This window comes from Nannospalax galili, unplaced genomic scaffold, assembly GCF_000622305.1.
Source record: "Nannospalax galili isolate Female #2095 unplaced genomic scaffold, S.galili_v1.0 scaffold2126, whole genome shotgun sequence".
In the NCBI taxonomy this organism is placed as follows: domain Eukaryota; kingdom Metazoa; phylum Chordata; class Mammalia; order Rodentia; family Spalacidae; genus Nannospalax; species Nannospalax galili.
The window spans coordinates 173551-198105 of NW_008354079.1; the positions used below are offsets into that span (position 1 = coordinate 173551).

At 40.9% G+C, this 24555-nt stretch overlaps 1 protein-coding gene and 1 non-coding gene across 2 annotated transcripts in view; both read right to left on the minus strand.

Moving 5' to 3' along the window:
* LOC103748516 (protein NDRG3) overlaps positions 1–24555 on the minus strand; it is a gene marked incomplete in the record, with an annotated part of 78446 nt that overhangs the window by 32322 nt on the left and 21569 nt on the right. The window contains 3 exon segments of the mRNA XM_017802723.2: positions 1352–1472; positions 4126–4231; positions 15007–15042. Of these exon segments, the coding sequence (XP_017658212.1) occupies positions 1352–1472; positions 4126–4231; positions 15007–15042 (263 nt within the window).
* Positions 22287–22366, minus strand: LOC115067387. Its single transcript, XR_003846802.1, has one exon.

Below are 24555 nucleotides of genomic sequence, written 5' to 3' on the forward strand. Positions count from 1 at the left end.
TCTATACATCTGTTAAGAAAATGATTAACAACTGCTTGTTTTGGCTTCTGTAAACTTGCTTATTGCTGCATTTAAGGGTCAGTGTGACCCCACTGTCTGTGCAACTACTAATTCCACAGGAATGAAGCAGCTGTGGTTTCTGCCTTTAAAAGCCCCCTTCCCCTCCCTGCTTCACTGCAGTACCTTCTCTGGCCTCTGGAGACTGTCAGTCTTGCTGTAGCAAATAAATTTGGCTAACTAAAATCTGACTTGAGTCTGGTGGTCTTTTCCCAGTGGTCTTGAACTCTGTAACACACACACACACACACACACACAGAGTAAATGGCCTCCCATATGCCATATGAGGCAGGATCTGCTCTACAACCAACAGGGAAGTCAGCCTAGCTCTGTTAAGGACAGATGCAGTGTTCTCAAAACTATTTGTGCACCATCAGAGAACAGCTGGTTTGATATCCAGTGGCCACCAGAAAACTCGCATTTGAGAGGCACAACAACAAGGAGAGAGTAAACAGATTCTGCAGCTATCCTATTTGGGTTGAAAGTCCAGCTCTTCTCCTTATTTGTGTACTGGTGTGTGTAGCCCGTATGGTTGTGTGAATCAAGTGAGCTAAGAGACAAAGCATTGAAGCAGTATCTGGAGGGTTCTAGGCAGGTGCAGGCTCTTCCTTGCCTGCAGTGTGTATTCTACCACAGTCACTGGCCAAGGCAGCACACGATTCTGGAGGAGTGGAGGAGAGGAAGCATGAGCCCTGCACAGCATGTGCTCCCACTCCTCCTCCCAAAGCCCTCTCCATTGACAACATGTCCGATTGGAAGCCTGGGACTCTGACACGCAGAGAAGGTTTAGGATAATGTTGAGTGCCAAGGCCAGTCAGGAGGTACCCCCGGCTTCAGAATAAATGGTTACCCAGATACCCCAAATCCATCCCTAGATGGGAGCTCAGATGGAGAGGTCCTCCCAGGGAGGTTCAAAGGAGTCTGAGTCCAGGCCTATGTAGTCATCAGTTCTGGAGACACAAAAATGACAGATGTAAAAGAGATGAGTAGGGGACAGACCAAAGTCAGTGGAAGTGGGTGTTTCAGACACATTAAGCTTTCTGATTATAGAAACCCAGGTCCCACCAGCTGTGCAGAGACATTCCTGGCTATGGGAAAACATCCAGTATCCCCCAGCAGACTTACACACAAGCTTCTGAGACCAAAGGCAGAAAACAGGAAGACCACAGGCAAGGGACTTCACCTGTCAACCGTGAGCCCATCAAGTGGGAGGGACACACAATACTGCTCTCCCTTTAGCCCAGCCATTGGCTCTTTGGACTGCATGCATCCGAGATCTCCCCTGTGGTCTTACCCTGTTGGGAAGGAGGGTGCCCCTTCCTGTTGGCCTGGGGCATCCACATGACAGACAGCAAAGTGCTGGGTGATCTCTTGCATATCCTCAAAGTTGAAGAATGTGTTGAAACAGGATTTATCTATAAGATAAAAATAACCGTAGATCACAAGTCCTCCATCTCTCCCCAGTTTTCCTCTGCTCAGGCAATGTTGTGACATTGTTCGTTCACTTCCTTCTAATCACAATTCCATTTATGTGAGGAGTCTGGACAAAGTGTGTGCTTTAAGCTGCCGGAAGACTCAATAGGAGGCACTTTGGTGGTTGGAAAACAATTCATTCTCAACTCCATGCAATGTATGCAGAATAGAAACCACTTTGTGGATGTTTGTTGGGTCTCTTGGTGATCCACAAAATGATCTCATATCCATAACGCTGTTTTACATGCATCTTATTCCTGGCTCTGACAAGAAGATGCTGACCATTCCCTATGACCCTGGCTAGAGGGATCCTCAGCTGCTGACATTTCCCACATGGGAGCATGTCTCTTACCAAAAGTGTCATGGTATTGTTAAGTGTGGTGGAGCATACCTTTAATCCTAGCACTTGGGAGTCAGAAGCTGACAGATCTTTATGAGAGCAAGCTAGTCTGGTCTACATTATCAAGTTTCAGGCCAGCTGTGGCTACAGGGAAGACCTTATCTCAAGAAACAAAACAAGGGTCAGGTGTGAAGGCACAGCCCTTTAATCCCAGCACTTGAGAGGCAGAGGCAGGTAGATCTCTGTGAGACTGAGGCCAGCTTGGTCCATATAGTGAGTTCCACGTCAGCTAGTGCTACAGGGAGACTCTGTCTCAAAAAACTAACAAAACAAAATAAAGTGCTGTGGTCTCAGAGGGGATGCTGTGTCATTTCTACCCTCTTAGTATAGGGCCTTCATTACTTCTCATGCTAAGGGCCAGCCTTGGACTGTCAACTCAAATGTAGGCCATCTCTGAAAGCCAGAGCAGCATGAAGGTTACAGGTTTCAGACTCTGCACTATGGCTAGAGCCTAGCCTTGAGAACATAATCCTATCTCAGCCTCCTCAAGTGCTGAGATTACACCATGCCTGGCTTACAGCCTAATCTCATACTACATGTTAGTATCTCTTTTCTGCAATGCTTGTTAACAGAGGTGCTATGGATTTGCAGTTTAGAATATCTGTGTGTGAATAATGAGATATCTTCTGTTTGGAACTCAAGTTTGAATGTGAAATTCATGTGTTTCACATATACCTACTACAAATTGTCTAATGATTATTTTACTTTTTAAAAATTTTATTAGGATTACTTTTGGAAACAATAACATGATTACATAGAAAAGTTTTGTATAAGTTGGAGAATTCGGAAGGAAGTAAATGCCAAGCTCACATTACAGCAGCAGTGATAAATTTCACAGTATTGTTGAAGTTTAGTAGTGCAGTTTGTCAGGAAAAATTACTCAAAATTGTAGTAGACATATAAAATTATGAATTTATATTCTTAATTACAATTACATATTTTTACTTTGAGAATTATATCAGTTTAACTATTAAAGTTGTCTTTTTTTTTTTTAACTTCCCAGATTGTGATTTTTTAGTCCAATTAGGTGTTTTACATTTTCTGTAGGGCACAGGTAAAGGTACACTTGGGCTGCAGAAAAATGATGGAAAATCCCTTGGTGCCTGGGAATGGGAGAGGTGCAACATCAAGGACTGGATCCCCTCAACCACATGTGGAAGGTGGGAAGACAATTCTAGAGACTCAGTCCTCTCAAGATTAGAATCTGTAAATGACCAAGAACTCCCTTGTCCCTAGCATCAGTCTAACACAGAGACAAAGTCATTACCACACACAACCTGGGACCTCGGGGGAGGCAGCTGTGTGGAATGCAGTCATTCCGAGAGGACTGAAACTGCTCCCCAATATCAGGAAGTTCTCCATCCTCCAATCTGCTCCACCATCAGCCTACCACCAGAGGAATGTGGAATCATGGCTTACAGGTAGGGACCAGTCTTGTGTGAGGGGACCACAGCTCCAGTTTCACAGGAGGTTACTTAAAGTAACAAATACAGGCTGCAAAAAGTATACTTTTAATAATTCAGTGAGTTTCTCACAACAAAATTAAGTTAAAACTGAATTTTCTAACCTCAAACAAGAAAACATGGGCTAGGGGGATATATAGTTTGGTGGTAGAACACTTACCTAGCATGAGCAAGGTCTTGCGTTCAATTCAAGTACCACCCAACAAAACCAAGAAATCAGTAAAACAGACTTTGGCTCTACATTCTTTTAAAAAAATATTTTATTTATTATTATTTTATATGTATGAATACATTGCCTGCATCATGTTTAAGTGCACTGTGTCATGCAATGCCTGTAGAGATAAAAAGAAGGCATTAGATCCCCTGAAACTAGAATTAGAGACAGCTGTTAGCCATCATGTGGGTGGTGGGAATCGAACCCAGGTCCTCTGCAAGAGCAGCCAGTGCTTTTAACCCTTCTCCAGTCCCTGGCTCCATATTCTTAATCAGTTCATTATATAATCTTTGATAATTAAGCAGACATGACATGCAAAATATAATTCTAGTACCCTTGAAAACACATTGTCCTGCACAATTTCCAGAAATTTTTAATTTTAACTATAGATAAATATTAGCAATAAAGACAGCTAGTTAAGAAAGAGGAAGACTATCTCTATTAGAATACTATTGTTTCCTTAATATACAAAGATTATGCACCATGATAAAGAGTGAACCTGTAAATCAAATACATACGGTTGAGTCCAATGTCATGGTATGTCAGGATAACTGGTCTGTTTCCCTTTGGTAAGCCTCTTATGGTGACGTGGACCATACCATGGGGTGTTTCTATGTCATGTTCCTGCAAAAAGATAAAGTCTCAGCAAAGGCTTAATGAAATATAAGTGTACCAGAGAGATGCTGTGTTATATAGTGTTTGTACTTTCTAATCCTTCTAACCAGATAGATAATTTAAAAAAAACACATACATAGAAAAATACCCCTTGTCATCCTCAAAGCTCATTTAGGAGTTTAAGAAATCAAGGATCTGCTAAGAATAAATTTGCAATTGGCTGTTGGACAGAGTCATATTAAGTCTTAGAAAAAGAACAGTTAAGGGAACAGAAGATACAAAGTTGTTCCTGGATAAAAAGTCATAGCCTTCAAAAAACTCTTGAACATATGTCCAGTTGTGGATAATTTCAGTAGACACCAAACAGTGTGTCTGGTTAGAATTACAATCTTTTGGCCATGGCTTCCCAGAGGTAGGAAGGCATCTGGTCATGTGGTATCAGCATCCTTCCTTAGGAATTTGTGTCTGGGACTGAAAGACTCCATCCTGGGCTTGGTGTTTACAAGTAACCGAGGAAGCTTTTAGGAGGCATGCCCACTGCCCACTACTCTAACTCCTGGTCTTAGCTCTGTGTGTGCTCTGAGCACAGGGATATCTTGGATTGCTTCTGGTTTAAGCTGTACTGACTAGTTTGCTCCATATATCTCATAAGATGTTAACCAAGGCAAAGTTAAGCTTTAGAAGTAGTCAGAACAGAGCAGAGCTCAGCTCAGCGAACCAAGTAAAGCCAGAAGGTTTGTAATTGGTGCTGCTGGGAATGCCTGCAGCACTAAGAATGGTGCACGGGAAAGAGACATGGCAGAACACGGAGATTTATTCTAGACCTCTCCAACTTTTACATTTCTAAAAAAAAAAATTAACACCTAGCCTCACGAATTTGTGATGATGAAGTCTGCATCTGTCTCAGAAAGTCTCACATTGGATGAGACAGGATTAATTCTCCCAGTAAGAATCCCAATAAATGCAAAGGGCTTTCAATAAACTTTTCTATGTAATAATGAACCTCATCATAGCTTTGGCTTCTCTGATGTGCAAAGACAATTTCTGCCTAATAGGACCTCAGCCTATCTCAAATCCTAGGCTCCAGGCCAGAGCAGAAAGATATTGCTACTGATTCATGGTATGCATGTTTTAATGTGTTATTCCTGGCTAATGATTTTGCCTACTGAAGCCCATCGGACAGCTTAAATAAAGGAAAGAAATGAAGAATAAAATCAGATATTGTGAGATGGTGATGAAACAAGGCATAGAGATGGATAGGAAAAATATAGAGAAACAGATCCTTGTTATTGCACAGGCATTTATAGATATACCAGACTTACCGAAAGACCCTCCCTCCATACCCCAAGTTAGTTCATCAAATATCTATTTTCTGAACCCTTACTATATGCCACACTCTGGTCTGAGCTCTGAGGACCAGAAAGCAACCCAGAGGGATGTGATTTTTGCCTTAGAAATATTATGTTCTAAATAGGGAGTCAAACAATGAAAACAAAAACCAGCCAACACATCATAATAGCTTATGATAAATGCTATAAAAAAGCCAAACAGTATTGTTATAGAAAATTAAGGAAGCGGCCAGGCATGGTGACGCACACCTTTAGTCCCAGCACTCAGGAGGCAAAGGCAGGTGGATCTCTGTGAGTTCAAGGCCAGCTTGGTCTACATAGTGAGTTCCAGGCCAGCTGGGACTATGGAAAGTACGAGAAAGTGCAAACTGAATTCCATGAGATGCTATTTGATATAAGAATGTAGAACTCACATGTACCCTTGGAAAATATGTAAATTGGAACAACTATCCTGAAGAACAATTTGGCAATTTCTAATCAAGTAAAGACGGGCCTGACTTATAGCAATTTTCATTTTTATTTATATTTTTCTGAGAGTATCTCCTTAGGTAGCCCTGGTCACAATTCTCCCCTCAGGCACATCTAAAGAAATTCTTAGCCAGGCATGGTGGCACATACTTTAATCCCAGCATTCTCTGAGGCAGAGGCAGGTGGATGTCTGTGATTTCCAGGCAAGCCTGGTTTACCTAGTAAGTTCTAGGCCAGTTAGGGATACAGGGAGACCCTGTCTCAAAAAACCCACACCCCAAAAAACCTCCAAACCAACAAAACAAGAGCAAACATGGCAACAAACAAAAGAAAAACAAAACAAAACAAAAAGAATCTCAAATATAGTCGTAACACAAAACAATCAATCATGTTCATGTAACTAAAACAACTCACATATGCTTTAGTAGGGATACTGAGAAATGAGTTGTGACTTATTTATATAACAGAATAAAAATGAGTAAATTAGCAGTAGAAGCATAAACAATAAATTCTTAAAATCCACAATGACTAGTAAGAGCAAAATGCAGAAGACTATGTGCCATAAATCACTACTATGGATATTTCATAACAGAGCACCTGAACTGTGTTTATCTATACATATTTAACATGTACAGTAGTGGAAGATAAGCTAAACTTAGGGCTTTGTTTCTTGAAGGAAGGGAATGGATTCTGAAAGGGAACTCAAGGAGGCATTAGTATCTCTCATGATTGAGACAAATATAGGAGGAAATAAGAACAGGAGGAAAGAGGGTAAGTCCTCTCGACTTGCACTGACACTACAGTTCAAGAAAGGTCCCAGAAATTTGTCATCCTGACAATCCACTGGTAGAACCTTCCTTCTACTTTACCTAAAACTTTAGTAAAATCCTGCTTAAATAACCCATTTCAGCCTCAGATAAGCTATAGCATGAAACCCAAGGAAAACACGAGATTACAATGTGGCCTTAAACACAGGCGCTCCCCAAAGTCAGGTAGTTGGTAGTGGTATGGGTGCGAGTGGGTAGAGAGTAAGCTATCAGGGAAGGATAAAACAATGATGAAATGGAGCTGTGACAAATGGGAATAAGCAAGGACACTTTACAGGGACAGAGGTAGGGAACTGAGCAAAGTAGCTGCTTTATCATCATTCATAAAGGGTTCGAAACTCAAAGTCAAAATTGGGTCCTTACAAATTCTCAACCTTTCAAGGAGAGCTTAGTCCATACCTCCCCATAATATTCCTTCAAATTATGTAACAATCAAAGTATCAAAGGGCCAAAAGACCTAGGTCTATCTGTTGTCCTATTTTGGTCTGTTGCCTTGTGTTATCAACATCTCAGAGTTTTTCTTTTCAAAGAATGTGAGTGTAAATTGTCAGGGAGGAACACGTGACAAGAAAGAAGGCACCACCTCCATGGGGATTTGTGTATAGATATCCAGTGTAAACCAGTGTATGGATAACTTGAAGGAGACTCTAGATGGGGGAAGAGGTACAGAGACCCTGGCTGTGGAGCTAATTCAATGGTCAAATCACCAAGGGCGTGAGCCACTGCTGTCTTTCTGCTATTATCAACCCTGATCTGTCTTACTGGCTTTTACTCTAGTAACTTCTAACCCCCTCCCCCCGATTCTAGAATGGGACTCCACAATGTGCTCAAGGGACATAGCCCAGGATAGCATCTCACAGGCTCTGGTGACTATCTCCACGGCTGTATAGTTTGTGAACCAGATCCCTTCATACTCCAGGCTTGTGAACAGCCTGAATTCACACAGGTCCTGGACGTCCTTCTCTGTGCTGAACGGCCTCTCCCTCCCAATGCGAGATGACATCTTAATCATTTTAACACTTTGAGTTGGGATATTACCAATATCTCATAATCACCAATTTTCATCTTTTGTGAAGTCCTCTCCCTTTAGCTAGACATGCTGCCTCTCTCTTGTCATTTGTATCAGTTAAATTATGGTCACTTCATGCCTGTCACTACTTCTTCCCCCTCTAGGACGTGTCAACACTTTTGTTAGTAGGCAATTTTATTTTATTTTTAAAAAGCAGGCTACAGTATGACCTTCCATTTTTTGATGGGAATTGTGTGTATATATGTATGTGATGCTAAGTACGGAGCTCAGGCCCTTTTGGGGCAATTGTGCTACCACTGAGCCACCCAAATCCAACATATATAGGAATATTTGGTATAATACCCTACTACCTTATTCCTGTACAGAGGTTAAGACTCACACAATTTTGTTTAATCTCAAAGTAAAACATCTGTCAATCACTTAGCCTCTACCCTATTACATTTTCCTATTTAAAGCTCTATGACACATTTTCCCTGTCTCTGGCATTAACTCTCTCCCCTCTTACTTCTCACACTCCCCAGTCTAGTTCAAGCAACACTTATAAGCATCTACTTTTACTCTGCAACCACCTACAACTCCCAGCCTTCTCACAAGTTATATTTTTCATCTGAAAATATCTTTTTGCAATATGTCACCCTAAAATGTCTTTTTCTCCTTCATAGCTAGCTCCAGTATCGCTTTACTTAGTTGACAATGAGAAAAAAATTCGCAAATAACCAGTCTCACAAAACTCTAACCACAGTGTGTGTGTTTCAGGAGTACATGACACCCATATACTCATGTGTGACCATTTCCCTACCAATGAGAGTCCTCCTCCAGACTTTCTCCTAACGTTAAGGTAAAGATCTTCTTTTCTCAGTAATGTGGCTGCTGGGCTGTGAGCTTTGCAAAGCTGGTAGCCATCATGTATGTGATGTGACATGGTCCACTGGAAAAGTAAATCCTCTATTACAGCAGAAAAGGGAACTGAGGGGATACAGGATGTGATTTTTAAAAAAGGACTTTGAGCTTTTCCTGAAAGAGGGAATAGAGAAATAGTACAGAACAGAGAGATAGTACAGTGGTTAAGGAGTACTTCCTGCTCTCAGGCACAGCCAAGTTCTGCTCCCAGCACTCAAGTTGGGTGGCTCACAACTACCTGTAACTCCAGTTTCAGGGGATCTGATGCCCTCTTCTGGTCTCACAGGCATCCACATACATGTGTTATGTACTCACATATGTACATGTACATAAATAAATGTGGGACTATAGCCAGAGATGGTGATAGATACCTTTAATCCCAGCACTGAGAGAGGCAGGAGGATCTCTGTGACTCCCAAGCCAGCCAGGCCTACATAGCAAGACCGTGTCTGGGGTGGTAGGGAGTGCTCAACTAACTTTAAACCCTTACAGATCATTGTTTACCAAGAAGGAATTAAGTGAAGTAAATATCTTGAAAGTTCCACTGAGAGATGGTGTTTGAGGATAGCTATGGTCCAACCGCCTGCTACAGTCTGTATTAAATAACCTGCGTCAACTTCATGCTCCTATCCTGTAGTTTCCCTTTACAAGGCCTCCCCCAGGAGAACTGGAAATACTGTCAACCTACCCCTTCCTCTTTGTGCTTTTTAAATTTTTATTGCTAGCCTTTTTTCACAATTCCTCCCTCCCCCCACCCCCGAGACTTTCTGCAATTTTGGTTTGCTTTTGTTTTGGTGGGGGTTGTTTGTTGCATATTAGGTGGGGTCAAATTCACTTAATTCCTTCTTGGTAAACAATGATCTGCAAGGGTTTAAAGTTAGTTGAGCACTTTTGAAGTAGTCATACATCGATTTGACTGTGTACTAAAATCTGGTCCTCACAATGAGACTGTTGAAGGGCAACTGCAATTAAACAGGCAGCATGAAATTACTCAATCCTTGGCTGGGCCTTCATGAGCCTAGAAACTACACCATTCATTACCAGCCTTCTCTACTGGATGAATACATCCTGCCAGACAACAGTTTTTTACTCTTCACTGATACCTATTCAGTGCCCACTGGGTAAACTGGAAGGAAATTTGAAAAGACATGACAAGTTCCTTAAGTATTCTTTGTTTTTATTTTTTGAAACAGGGTTTCCCTGTAGCCATAGCTGGCCTAGAAACCATTATGTAGATCATGCTAGCCTTGGATGGCCTTAAATATTCGTATTCTAAGGCTCTATCTAATACAAAGGGTAGATAAAATTTGTGCACAAAAAGATAGGTAAACTGAACATATCATAAGAAATCTGATTTCAAAAAATAATGGATGGGTAAGCCACAGTATGGCCATAATGAAACAATTGGTAGCTATTATTTTTTTTTTCATTTCCTTCTTTTGTTTTGGTTCAGTGCTGGGAATTGAATTCAAGGCCTCAAGCATGCCATTAAAACATGTATCCCTGATCTCAACCGCTAGACCCTAGAAATTATTTTTATGAGATTGAAAATGTCTTGGAAGTAAGATTGTATACTAACATTAAGTCAGAAAAGAGAATACAACATGTATATCCAATATCGTAGCCATAGAATAAACAATGCATTTGTATACAAATTAAAAACATATGTATTAGCCGGGCATGGTGGCGAACGCCTTTAATCCCAGCACTCGGGAGGCAGAGACAGGTGGATTGTTGCGAGTTCAAGGCCAGCCTGGTCTACATAGTGAGTTCAGGTCAGCTGGGACTACAAGGAGACCCTGTCTCAAAAAGACAAAGACAAAAAAAAAATGTATTAACACTAGGCATATTAAAAGGACTGACTATGGGATGATGAGTTTTCTCTATCTACTAGATAGTTCTCTATGCCATCTAAATATTCAGCATGACAACATACTCTTGATAACCAGAATATAAAAATAAAAACTAGAAATAGGATAGGTAGTTTTCTCTAAGAAGTAGGGTTATAGGCAATTTTTAAATTCTATGCTTTCTGAATTTTCTAAATTTGCTTTTAATGATCATGAAATAAGTGTTATTTTTCTTATGGCAACATATCATATGTACAGAGAAGCTATACCATCTGTCCAAGCTCTGGTTCCAAGATTCTAAGCAGTCACACAGAGAAGAGTCCTGAAGCACTACAGTGGCTAGATGGACAGTAAGCATGCTGTTCACTGTGTCATTAGGTAGCAGGTTCTTTTATCCTTTCTTAACAGTTGTAAGAATGCCATTTTGAATCCCCTTCCCTCTACTCTTATATCCATATTATAACTTGTGTTTACTTCAGAGGAGCTAAACAGCAATGATTTCACTTGGGACAAGAACCAGGAGAAATTGTATGCATTTAATTACATTTTGATTTTTGAAAAAGATCATGTAGTTGATTAGTAAAGAAAACAGCAGAAAATTGCAGTTTAGACTTAAGTTGTGAGTTTGGTACAAGATGATACAAGATTTGATACAAGATGATTTCCTGATGATACTATCAAAGATTCTTTGAAGATTTTTCTCAGGCAAAATCAAGACCCATAGGAAACCCTGGGTAGATGGTTTCTGTTTACCCTGCGGCACAGCTGTTCTAGTGGACAACACTAATACCAAGCAATGTGTTTCTATTTAGTAACTATGCCAGCTTGACATCTGTTCTGCTGTCTTTCCCAACAATGTTCATGGATATCTAGGAAGCCTCATGTAAACTGGGCCATTCTAGACTTCTCACATTCTAGACTTCTTCTATCTCTTAGGTCTTAGGCTGTTGCTGGATTCTGACCCAGCCATACCTTGTCTCCACATCATCACATAATATGCCTTTAATACAGAGAGAGAGAGAGAGAGAGAGAGAGAGAGAGAGAGAGAGAGAGAGAGAGAGAGAGAGAGAGAGAGAGAGAGAGAGAGAGAGAGAGAGAGAGAGAGAGAGAAAGAGAAGGAGAGGGAGAGAGAGAAGAAGAAGGTGGAGGAGGAGGAGGAGGAGGAGGAGAAGGAGGAAGAGAGGGAAAAAAAGGACCTATAATTTTTCTTGTTGCTGTTGTTCTGTGATGCTGGGGGCTGGGATTGACTCTAGGCCCTACACGTTAGACAAGTACTCTACTACTAAGCTATATCCATAGTCAGTTTTTCTTTTTTTTTTTTCTTTCTTTCTTTTTTTGGGGTCTTTTTGAGACAGGGTCTCCCTGTAGCCCCAGGTGGCCTAGAACTTGCTATGCAGACCAGGCTGGCCTTGAACTTACAAAGATCTACCTGCCTCTACCTCCTGAGTGCTGGGATTAAAGGCATGCACCAGCACACCGGGTACCAGTTTTTCTTTATAACTCAGAGAATCTACACATCCCAAAGTAGTGACAAACATGACAGTAACACCTGCCATCACTCTATTTGTATCAGATCTAAACTGAAAGCTATATTTCACAATTCCAGAAGATACTAAAGTTTCACTCAAAGTATCAATAATTTTTGGAAGGCTTTTTTAATGCAAAAGTGAATATTTTATTTTGGCAGGATTAAAGGGGAAAAAATGAAAACTTCTGTATTTTTACACTAAGGTGAAAATAATGTTTAAACTTTCTAATCAATCAGATACATTACAAAAGAAAGTATGTTACAGTAGGTTCTAAATACAGGCAAACCTTAAAACAACAATATGAGAAGTCACAGTACAAAACAGTCAGGAACACGAGAAAATTTTTACTGCTAAATTTTCAGTACTGGGGGTTGAACCCAGGGCCTCACACACACACTAGGGAAGTACTCTACCACTGAGCTATATTCTCAGCCCCAATTTTTAAAAATGTTTTATTGTTGGGGAAGGCACTCCATGGTGCATGTGTAAAAGCTCACTGTAGGAGTGCTGGGATTATAGGTACATACCACCACATAAAGTCTTTTTCCCTCCCTCCCTCCCTCCCTTCCCTCCCTTTCTTCCTTCCTTCTTTCTTTAAATTTTCTTTAAATTTTGTTATAATTATTTATTTACTGGAGTAGGAGGGGACATGCCATAGGGCGCATGTGGACTTCAGAGGACAACCTGATTCAATCCCCAGTTGTCAGGCTTGCGTGGCAAGTGCTTTTACCCACTAAGTCCTCTTACCTTAATATTAAACTCAATTTCACATAAATCTTTAATTATACGTATGTAGGAAAAAATATCTTGAGGCCAGACTCAGTGGTATAGTGCTTGCTTAGCATAGCAAAGCCCTAGGTTCAATCCCAAGCACAGGGAAAGGGGTGGTGGGGTGGGGGGAGTGGCAGGGGTAGAGGGTTTATTATATATACAAAATAGTAAAGCAGAAGAATAGATGGTTTTAATTTACTAACTTCAGCATGTGGTGAAAACAAGTGCTCCCACACTCTGAGCACATACTATCTCTGTAGTGCCTTACCTTGACTCCCACTGCCACCCTATCTCAAATAGTCTCCTTCTAGGCAAATTATATCAAAAGCAATCAACGCCAACAGATTCAATCTAGGGTCCAAAGCATAAGCAAAGTCAGATTAAATTAAAAATATCTAAACCCAATTTTGACCGCCCCTACTGTTACAATTTATCAAAAGTAGTACGACTTTCAAATCTGAATAAAGGATCCATTGCCTACAGCAAATGACTCCTGAGCACACTAGGCTGATTCTGTCACATACATAAAGAACAAACAGTTACACCAGAAAGTATTTTGAACTGGGATTCAGGAATAATGCTATGAGCCTGTCCCTTCTACAGCAAGCCTCATCGGATGTGTCTCAGCTTTAAGGACAAATCACATCCCTAAAACATCTTAGCTCCAGACTTATCTAGGGAAAGAGTAAGTAACAAATTCAGGATGAGATTTCAGTCCCAATCACCCAATAACAAGTTATGAAAGTTGGATTATTTTGGTTTTTTGCTACAGGGTCTCACTGTAGCCCCAGTTGGCCTAGAACTCACTATATAGAGCAGTCTCACAGAGATCCACCTGCCTCTGCCTCCTCAGTGCTAGGATTAAAGGCATGCATGCACCACCACACCTGCCCAATAATAAAAATTTTATAACACTGATTTTCTTTGTCTAAAACATGCATTCTGGAGATCATGGGTATCTAGCAGATATTCTATAGTAGTAGCCAATAATTATAACTGGTTTGCCAGTGTAGTAAGTATTAGTTCTTTTTTTTTCTTATTCCCCCAAACTGGGGAGTAAACAGATACTAGCTTTTCTGTTGAAGCTAACACTACAAAGACTGTACTTAACATAAGTGCATCTTGAAAACAACTATTTGCCTGTGGGTATACAGGGTAGATGAATAGTAGAAGCAAGGAGCAGGGCCTGAAGCACTGTCCTTTCTCACCAGTGCCCTTTGTGTCCACTTCAAGTCATTGCTACGGCATCTAGCTCAAAGTGGAAGTGTCTGCTGTGTGGGCTTACCAGGCTTCCTATATATCCATGTACTCATTCCCTTCTTAGATTTCTTTCAGGACTAGTTAATGGACAAAGTAGGTGGGTAGAGAATTGCTGGTTCATTTTATTGATTTTCAAGTTGGTAATAGAGCTACAGACAAAAAGTAGATTAGGGAGAACAGTACCACTTAGGAAAATATTAGTAAGTCAGGCTAGATTTTCATTTCTAAACATAAAGCCAAGAGAAACCTTCATTTTGTATTAATAGTAATTTGGTATTTTCTTTTAGGAAAGGATTTTGCTATTGAGATGTCTCTCCTCCAAACTGCCCATCATGTATTTTATCTGTAGTTTGGTAACAACCTTCCATTTGCCACTTGTGACAAATATCATTGGAGGAAAGGAGATCTCAGTCATGGACAGCTCAACCAAGAAACATAGTCACCAGATAGGTTCCTGGAAGGCACTTTTTAACATAATAGCAAATCATTTTAAATACACTTGATCCAATGACTAAAAGAGCACTAGGAAGTCATAATTAGCAATAAGAGATCCACTTCTAGCTAGACATGGTGGCTCATGCCTAAAATCCCAGCACTTGGGAGGCTGAGGCAGGAGGGATTACCATAAATTCAAGGCCAACCTGGGCTAGAGAGTAAGACCCTGCTTCAAAACAAAGCAAAACAAAAGAAAATACAAATAACAACAAAAGATGCACTTCTCTAAGATCACCAGCACAGGAAGGAAGGCACTGTAGAGAGAGATCCCATACAGAGCCTCTTTGGGCTTGTACAGTCCTTACCTGACAGTCAAAGTCCTGGAAGTTTCGTGTGCCATTCTGTCAATAGAAGGCAGAAAACAAAGTCAGTTTCCCCAAATGTGCAACAAATTTAGTTCACAGTGAAAGCAGTGCATGGTAGCCTCCTGGTTCTCACAAACTAAATAGTTCTCATTGAAAAGCTTCAGAGCAAGGATGGGCTTTTGATGAGCTAGTGCAGGTTACATTTTCAGAGGTGAGATTAATGTGAAGATAAAGCCTAGTTGCCCAGCAAATCTTATGATTGCATGCCTTCCTATGGAAGAAAGCACTGAGAATTGTAGGAAAAGGGTGAAATAGGAACAAGAGTCTGAAAGCTCACCCTTAACAGATGTATGTAGTAAGTATCTAGGAAGAAAGGTAGTAGAAGCCAACACTGAGAGAGATGAAGAACAGGAAAAAAAGCACTCAGATCTAGAACTTAAAGAAAGGATTAGAAAGAGGACAAAGCCAAGGATAGAGGAGAGGTGACGATTTCAAATCTAATTTTTGTTAGTTTTTTTTCTTTAAGAAAAGCAATGTCAGGGCTGAAGAGATGGCTCAGCGGTTAAGAGCACTGGGTGCTCTTGCAGAGGACCGGGGTTCAAACACCAGCACCCATATGGTGGCTAACGATCATCCGTAACTCCATTTCCAGGGGGTCTAACGTCCTCTTCTGGCCTCCAAGGGCATTACATGACACGGCATGCTTATGTATATGTAGGCAACACACTCCTATGCATAAAATAAAATAATATTAGATAAAGAAAGAAAAGCAATGTCACTAAAGAAAGGAGAGAAAAACAGAACAGAGCTCCTAATAGGCTGGCATAGTCCTTTTAGCCTATGAAGCTAACTATGGGAAAAAAGAAAAACAAACAAACCACTGAATCATTTAAAAAGTATAACATATCCACAAGCTGCAAATGAAATTCATCAAGCTTCTAAAAGGGATTACACGATAGTCATGTCTAAGGGGGAAAATCAACAGCGATGACTCACAGGCACTGCTGTAGTATTTCGGATGCCAGAGTTGCTAGGGCATGACATAAGAGTACAAATAGGACAGAGAGTGATGTATTTGGAAAGAGAAAAAAACCCAAAATACTTCTGACTCAATTTTTCATGAAGTATAATAAACTCTTCCCTAAAAAGTCCTTTTATTATTTAGAAACTGTTATGTAATAGCATATTTATTCTGTCTTCCCAACAGCTTCTAGAAGGTGTAGAACTTCTAATATACACCTTCCTCAAAGTTGACCCCTAGATATCTGATGAAGAAGCCCATCTTAGAAACGGCTCTTCCCTGAGCTACAAGTACAGCTTGGTAACGGAGCACATGCCTTAGTATGTGCAAGATTCTGGGTTTGAGCCTTAACGTAACAAAAAATAAAAAATAAACAGTTCTGATGCTGATCCCATCATCACCTACACTGCTAGCACAACAAAACAGGTTGAGGCAAAGCCCAATGGCTATAAACACCCAAAGAAACAAATTCCTGCCCAAGAGAGGAGCTAGTAGAACCAACTGGGATGATCTGGAGCTGTGCTATCCAACATGGTGGCCATCAGCCATGTGTACAATTCAAGTTATGTATGTCACTTTTTTTGCATTGCTTTTATTTTTACTTTTTGAGACACGCCTCACTATGTAGCATAGGCTTGCTTTGAACTCGGAATCCTACTTCCTGAGGGTTGAGATTAGAGGTATGTGTAGCACACCTGGCTTAATATTTAAAAAATCAGTTTCTCAGCTGCATTAGCCTCATCTAGAGTGCTCATGTTACTGGGTAGCATACATACCCAACACTGTCACTACTTCAGAAACTTCTGGATGACACTATCTAGTGGCCAAAAGTTTCTGAAGGAATATGGTTATGGATGGCAGTCTTGGGTTTTCTGAAGATGTATAAAGCCACAATAGATCAACAATCACAAGGAAACCACGGAGACCACTAATAACAGGCAAAGAATAGAGATGGCTAGTCTGAGCATTATTCCTGATTGAATAAAGCTTTTAGCAAGTCTGATGTAGTCACAGCATAGAAAGATGGCTAAGATAACATGTACTTTCCACCAAGGTTGCTATTGGCAAAAAGGATCATAGTATTCTATTGGCGTCCACTAGTCCCATGAAATATATGAGAACTTATTCCAAGAAGCCATTGTATTTTATTTCCAGTAAGACTATGAAAGACCAAAAGAAGGTAGATGGTTTTAGTAGGATATAAATGGCCACAGGTGAATTTTCAGTTTCTAGATTTATACAATGAAGAAGTAAATTAAAACTGGGTGTGATGGCGCACGCCTTTAATCCCAGTGCTTAGAAGGCAGAGGCAGGAGAATCTCTGTGAGCTCAAGGCCAGCCTGGTCTACATGGCGAGTTCCAGGCCAGCTGGGGCTACAAGGAGACTCTGTCTTAAAAAGACTGAAAAAAAAAAAGAAGGCAATTTAAAAATTAAGTTTTAGATATGGTGGTTTATGCCTGCAATCCTAGCACTTGGAGACTGATGCAGAATTGCTGAGTTCCAGGCAAGCTTGGGTGGGCTATGAGACCATGTCTCAAAAACCGAAACAAAACAAGACAAAGAAAAAAAGATTAGAAGAAACATACTAAAACATTAACCACTATCTTTTTTTTTTTTTTGGTCTTTTTGAAGCAGGGTCTCCCTGTGGCCCCAGCTGCCCTGGAACTCACTATGTAGACCAGGCTGGCCTTGAACTCACAGAGAACCGCCTGCCTCTGCCTCCTAAGTGCTGGGACTACAGGCATGAGCCACCACGCCTGGCCCACCATCTATTTTTGCAGAGGGACTATGAGTGATTACAATTTTCTTCGTGCATGTGCTTTCCCTTCTATAATTTACTAAACAAAAGAATTTTAGGGGGTTGGAGATCTGGCTCAGCGGTTAAGAACACTGGTTGTTCTTGCAGAAGACCTGGGTTCAAATCCCAGAACCCACATGGCAGCTAACAACTGTCCGTAACTCCAGTTCCAGGGGATCCGACAACCTCTTCTGTCCTCTGCAGGCACTGCATGACACGGGTGCACTCACATACATGCAGGCAATACATTCATACACATAAAAAAATATAGTAAAGAAAATATTAAAAAAAAAAATTAAGCTGGGCATGGTGGCGCACGCCTGTAGTCCCAGCACTTAGGAGACAGAGGCAGGCGGTTCTCTGTGAGTTCAAGGCCAGCCTGGTCTACATAGTGAGTTCCAGGGCAGAAATAAATAAAAATAAATAAATAAATAAATAAATAAATAAATAAACAAACAAACAAAAATATTTTTTAAAAGAAAAATATATTTTAGAAAAAAATATATTTGCAACTTAGTTTATTGTCATATAAGATTAAAAGATCATATTAGGGCTTCAGTCTTACAGTGTTCCCAGATATTCCTTTAGGGATTATTTATAAAGATTAAAAAAAAGAAATCACTCTAGGGGCTGGAGAGATGGCTCAGCGGTTAAGAACACTGACTGTTCTTGCAGAAGACATGGGTTTGAATCCCAGCACCCACGTGGAAGCTAACAACCGTTCATAACTCCAGTTCCAGGGGATCCAACAGCCTCTTCTGTCCTCTGCGGGCATTGCACAACACGGGTGCACTTACCTACATGCATGCATAACATTCATACACATAAAATAAAAAAATATTTAAAAAGAAAGAAAGAAAATCACTCTAATCTGAGCTAAAATCATGGTGATGGAATACAGAGTCACAAATTGAGGAGCAGCTGTCACTGGGTACTTTAAATCTGCTTCCCTACAGTGAGACATTTTGTGAGGTGTGAGCCTCTGAAATGAGCACAAAAGGAAATGCCATAGGCAGAAATGCACAATCCCTCTAGAAACTTAAACTACCTTGTTTATGCAGTACTTTAAGGAAATTTACATAATCCTAATCCAATGGACACAGCTAGACACCCAGAAAAAGGTACTAATAATGGAGGGGAACACTATGTAACACCGGCTTATTCATTAAAAAAAAAAAATACAGTAAATTGGGGAAGCTGGAGAGATGGCTCAGGGGTTAAGAGCACTGACTGCTCTTACAGAGGACCTGGATTCGACTCCCAGTACCCACATACTGGATATGTCCTTAACAACTGTCCTTAACTCCAGTTACGGGGAAATCCGACGCCCTCTTCTGACTGCTGAGGCACTGCATGACATAGGTGCACTCACATATATACAGGAAATACACTCGTACACATAACCCCAGCAGATCTCAGTGAGCTCCAGTCAGAACTGCACAGTGGGCCCATCTCAGAGAGAGAGAAAGACAAAGAGACAGAGACATATAAGGTTGTCTAAGTGGATGGCTCTGAGTGTCATATGTGGTTCAATATTAGGGTGTTTGCAAAGCATATTCAAGGCCCTGTGCTCCAACCTCAGCACCACAAAAAGATTAAACAAGCAAGCAAACAAGTAAACAAAAAGCTAACTTCAAAGCAAATAAGCCCCCAAATTTCAAGCTTAGAAAGAAAAAAGCAACTAAGAATAGGCCAAAGAAAGAAGAGGGGTATGCTACACAAATAAACAGAAAAGATGGAAGGGAGAAACAATAATTACTAGGCAGAAGAGAGATGTACTTACCCAACTCTAGATCAAGTCAAAAAGCATAAAAAGTTTCAAAAGGCAGAAGGGAATGGAGATAATGTAAAGAAAGATGAGATACTAGGACCAGGACCAGTGGTGCATACCTTTAGTGCCAGCATTTTAAAAAAAATTTTTTTTATTTTTATTTTATGTGTACAAGTATTATTTTAAGTACTCCTGAGTCATGCAATGCTCATGGAGGTGTCCCAGAAGAGGGTGTCAGAGTCCCTGGAACTGGAGTTACAGATGGTTGTTAGCCATCATGTGGGTGCTGGGAATTGAACCTGGGTCCTCTGCAAGAGCAGTAAGTACTCTTAACCACTGAGCCACCTCTCTAGCCCCTAGTCTCAGCATTTATGAGGCAGAGGTAGGAGGAGCTCTGTGAGATCAAGGCTAGCCTGGTCTACATACTGAGTTCCAGGTCACCAGCTAGGGCTACAGGGAGACTGCCTAAATCAAAAACAAAAACAAAAGCAAAAACAAAACCACCTTAAAAGCAGCACATACAGGAAGAGATTTAGGGAATCTACCTGGTTTATGAACTCACAGCAGAGGGGCCTGTGTCTGAGTTGACACACTATTCTTGGTCTTGACACCCAGTAAGTACAAAAATGTCATCTTATAGAGGTTATGAGCACCTCCATAGAGCTACACAGTTTGAACACCAAAGAGGAAGGGAACTAAAATGGGGAAAGTTAAGTGGTTCCAACAGTTAAAGATTTAGAAATAAGCTCATCTGAAAAAACAAAACAGAATAAGAAATTGCCTGTAACCCAGGCTACTTGGAACACTGAGGCAGGATGCAAGTTTCAGGCCAGCCTGACTTAGAAGGACTCTCAAAATTAAAAAAGAAATTTAAGAGACTGGAGAGATAGCTCAGCAGTTAAGAACACTGGTTGTTCTTGCAGAAGACCTGGGTTCGAATCCCAGCACCCACATGGCAGCTAACAACTGTTCATAACTCCAATCCCAGGGAATCCAACAGCCTCTTCTGTCCTCCATGGGTACTGCACGACACGGGTGCACTTACCTACATGCAGGCAATACACTCAAACACATAAAATAAAAATAATAAATAAATTTTTTAAAAAAAGAAATTTAAATTTAAAGGGGTGTGTGACTAGAGATGTAGCTCACTTATAGTACAGTGCTTAGTAGTGCTTTGTTCAATCCCCAGGACTTGGAGGTGGGGAAGGGAGGGGGTGCTTTTTGAAACAGGGAAGGAGGAAGGCAATAAATGTCCAAGGACAATAAAATATGGCATTTCTCTTTAAAAAGACAGGAATCCCTCCCAATAGAAAGTAGAATGAAGCAGGGCATGGTGGTATGTGCCTTTATTCCTAGCATTTGGGGAGGCAGAGGCAGACAGATCTCTGTGAGTTCCAGGCCAGCTGAAGCTACTGGGAGACCCTGTCTCAAAAGACCAAAAAAAAAGTAGAATGAATATGGGAGACTGTAGAGGGGTTAAATCAGCCCAGAAAACATTATCTTTAATACTAGATTAATATCACCAATTAATATAAATTAATAAATAATCCTTTTTTTTACAAAAAACTTTGAGACAGGGTGTCGCTACGTAGCCTAGCCTGGCCTCAAAATTTATGAACCTCTTGCTTTGGCCTTTTTTTTTTTTTTAGCTTTTTGAAACAGGGTCTCCCTGTAGCCCCCACTGGCCTGGAACTCACTATGTAGACCAGACTGGCCTCAACTCACAGATATACACCTGCCTCTGCCTCCCGAGTGCTGGGATTAATGGCATGCGCCACGATGCCCAGCCCTCTTAGTAAACCATTTTTAAGGAGAAATTTGTTCAATCTGATCACCTACAAAAAAGAATGAAAATTCTATGTGTATATTTTAAGCATCTATATCAGTCACTATCTTAAAAAATACTTAAGAAACAGACTTCTAAGAAATTTATAGTCTATATACTAAGATAAAACTATCTAGACTTGGGGCTGGAGAGATGGCTTTGCAGTTAAGAGAGCACTGGCTGCTCTTGCAGAGGACCTGGGTTTGGTTCCAACAGCATCTACATTACAGCTAACGGTGACCCATGGCTCCAGTTCCAGGAGATTCAATGCCTTTTTCTGGCCTCTGTGTACTTATGCACAGACATGCACACACATGGTGCACTTATATACATACAGACAAAACATTCATATGCATAGAATAAAAATAAATAAGTAAAAAAAGCTATCTAGAATCAAGTTATCACCTATAGACTGCTGAAAAAAATCCAATTTCAACTTTGAAATTGACAACTAGACTAACACACTATTAGGCTAATGTTTCAGGTCACTGACCTGCATTAAAAATCTTTTGAGACTCAATGGGGTGTGACTAAAGCTTGGGCTCCTCCCACCACCTGCACTCTTATAAATGGTTGAAAATCACCTCGTCTGTTGTGGTGGTATCAATACTTGCTTGAGAATTTGCTTCCAACCCCGTCTCTGCTAGGTCATTTCTGACAATCATCTATCAGCATATTCAGATACACCTATCCTCTAGTTCACCCTAGTAGAGCAGTTCATGAATACTCTGATGAAAATGTCAATAAATGAGATCTTAACTGTAGACTTTTGGGAAGGCAGTGCTGGAGATTGAACTCATCCATACTAGATAGGTGATCTACCACCAAGCTGTACCCATAGACTACTCTTTTTCTTTCTTTCGGCCAGTCAGTTTTTAGAACACACTCCATGACCTGGTTCACAGAACTCAGATGCACAGTGATCATGTCATCTTTGGCCAGGGCCAACAGTTACAGTTGCAGGGGCCTCCCTAAACCTTGCTCCAGACTAACCTCACCCTTGTCTCTCATTCCTTATTCCCCATGCCAGGTCCTCTGCCCTCACTTTTCCTGCCACTCTTTTGTAATTTTCTCAGATGCCAGGCAAGTAGCAGCACCACAATTAGGCTCGATCACATAAAGAAAATACTACAGGATCACCTGGGCATGGGGTCACTGAGAGGCCTAGGTATGGACTGCTCTGTTACACCTGCTGCATCCTCTTTTCCAACTACCTCCTGCCACTCCAGCTACCCCAGTCTTTGTCCAGTACTGCACCAATAGGCGATGCCCTCTGGCAACCATTTTTTAAAATTAAAATTTATTTTATTTTATTATTGCTGTATGTATGTGTGTATGTGGGTGCAGTATGCCTTGGCATACATGTGGAAGTCAGAGGACAGCTTTGTGGTGTTGGTCCTGGGGATCAAACTCGGGTTTACGTAGCAAGTGCTGGAGCTACCCCACCCACAAACTCCTCTGCTTCTGTTCTCTTGGAGATTCTAAAAGTGCTGATCCTAACACCCTCCTCCTCCTCTTTGCTTTCGTGTCCAGTTAGTAGAAAAGCAAACCTTAAACTGCAGCATGGGTTGTTTCACAATTTATTGTAAACAAAATAAACAGCTTGTTTTCATTCATCCCATTAGGTATTTATTCCCCTTCCTGATATATCGTAGATGCTTCAAAAGATAAGTGTACCTTCCCACTTGTTTTTCGTTCAAGCTTGGCTTTTGGCTTTTGCAAAGCTCTGTAGTAGCTAAAGTAAAAATAAGTAGATTGGAAAACAGGGAGAATGAAGCATGCACAACTCTCCTGCCTGTTATAAATCTGTCCAATGAGATGGCTGAACAACTAAGAGGTAGTACTGGATGGTGGGAAGAGCACAGGCTCCCAGATCAAGGTCAAAGTTAAAAGATGTATGCTCTAGTCTCAGCCCACCATTTTAATGGACACTGGCTTTGGACAAGGTATGACCCTCATTTGTAAAACAGAGCTAATTATTTGATAGAAGGCTAGACTAAGCTGGGCATGGTGGCACACACCTTTAGTCCCAGCAGAGGCAGGTGGATCTCTGTGAGTTCAAGTCCAGGCTAGTCTACATGGCGAGTTCCATGCCAGCTGGGACTACAGGGAGACACTGTCTCAAAAACAAACAAACAGGCATGAGCCACCTTGCATGGCTCATGCTAATCTTTTTACTTCTTAGTACCATCTTTCCTTAGAAAAGTAACACATCCTAACTGCTGTACATCAATCTTGTTCTTTGGTTCTTCTGGGCCCCCATGAATGGTTAAAGAAGTCTTTAAGCAATCATCTTTCTACCACAAGTGAATTACTCAACAACAAGTTCCAACAAGAACCTTGTCTTAGGCTCTTGTTCCCTGATAAATGATCAATCTCAGGTAAATACTCCAAAAATGGTTAAATGTTATTTGGTTTTGCTTTTAGTTTTTGAGAAAGGATCTTATTATGTAGTTCTAGCCCAGAACTCACTAAGCAATCCAGGCTGGCCTCAAACTCATGCAACCCTCTTGCCTCTGCCTCCCAAGTGCTGGGATTTTATGGATGTGCCAACAAGCTTGGCTATTTGGGGGGTGGGAGGGGGTTGAGACAGGGTCTCCTTGTAGCCCCAGCTGGCCTGGAACTCACTATGTAGACAAGGCTGGCCTTGATCTCACAGAAATCAGCCTGCCTCCCCAGTGCTAGGATTAAAAGCGTGTGCCACCACCCCCCGCAATGGCTTTTTTGGGGTGGGGGCACAGGGTCTTGCTATGTAACCTAAAACATGAGATCCTCCTACCTCAGCTGAGCACTGAGATATAGGCCTCCCCCACCATACCTATAATGCTATTTGAAATAAAAAATCCATACAATCTATACACTCTGTACTGGAGGTTACTTCTTTTCATCACTGGAGCCAAAATAAGCATGACAAAATCACCCACTTCATGACAATTCTGAGCAACAGAGAAAATTACAGGCATACTAAAATAAAATGGGAAAAATACCAACAAATGATGAGACACGTTAACATAAGCTTCTCTTAAAATATATGGAGTATGCTTCCTTACGGTCACCTCAGGACAAATTTCTCTGTAAAGTATTGGTCTACATTTCCTTTAGCTCCTAAAGACTGAAAAGGTATGATGAT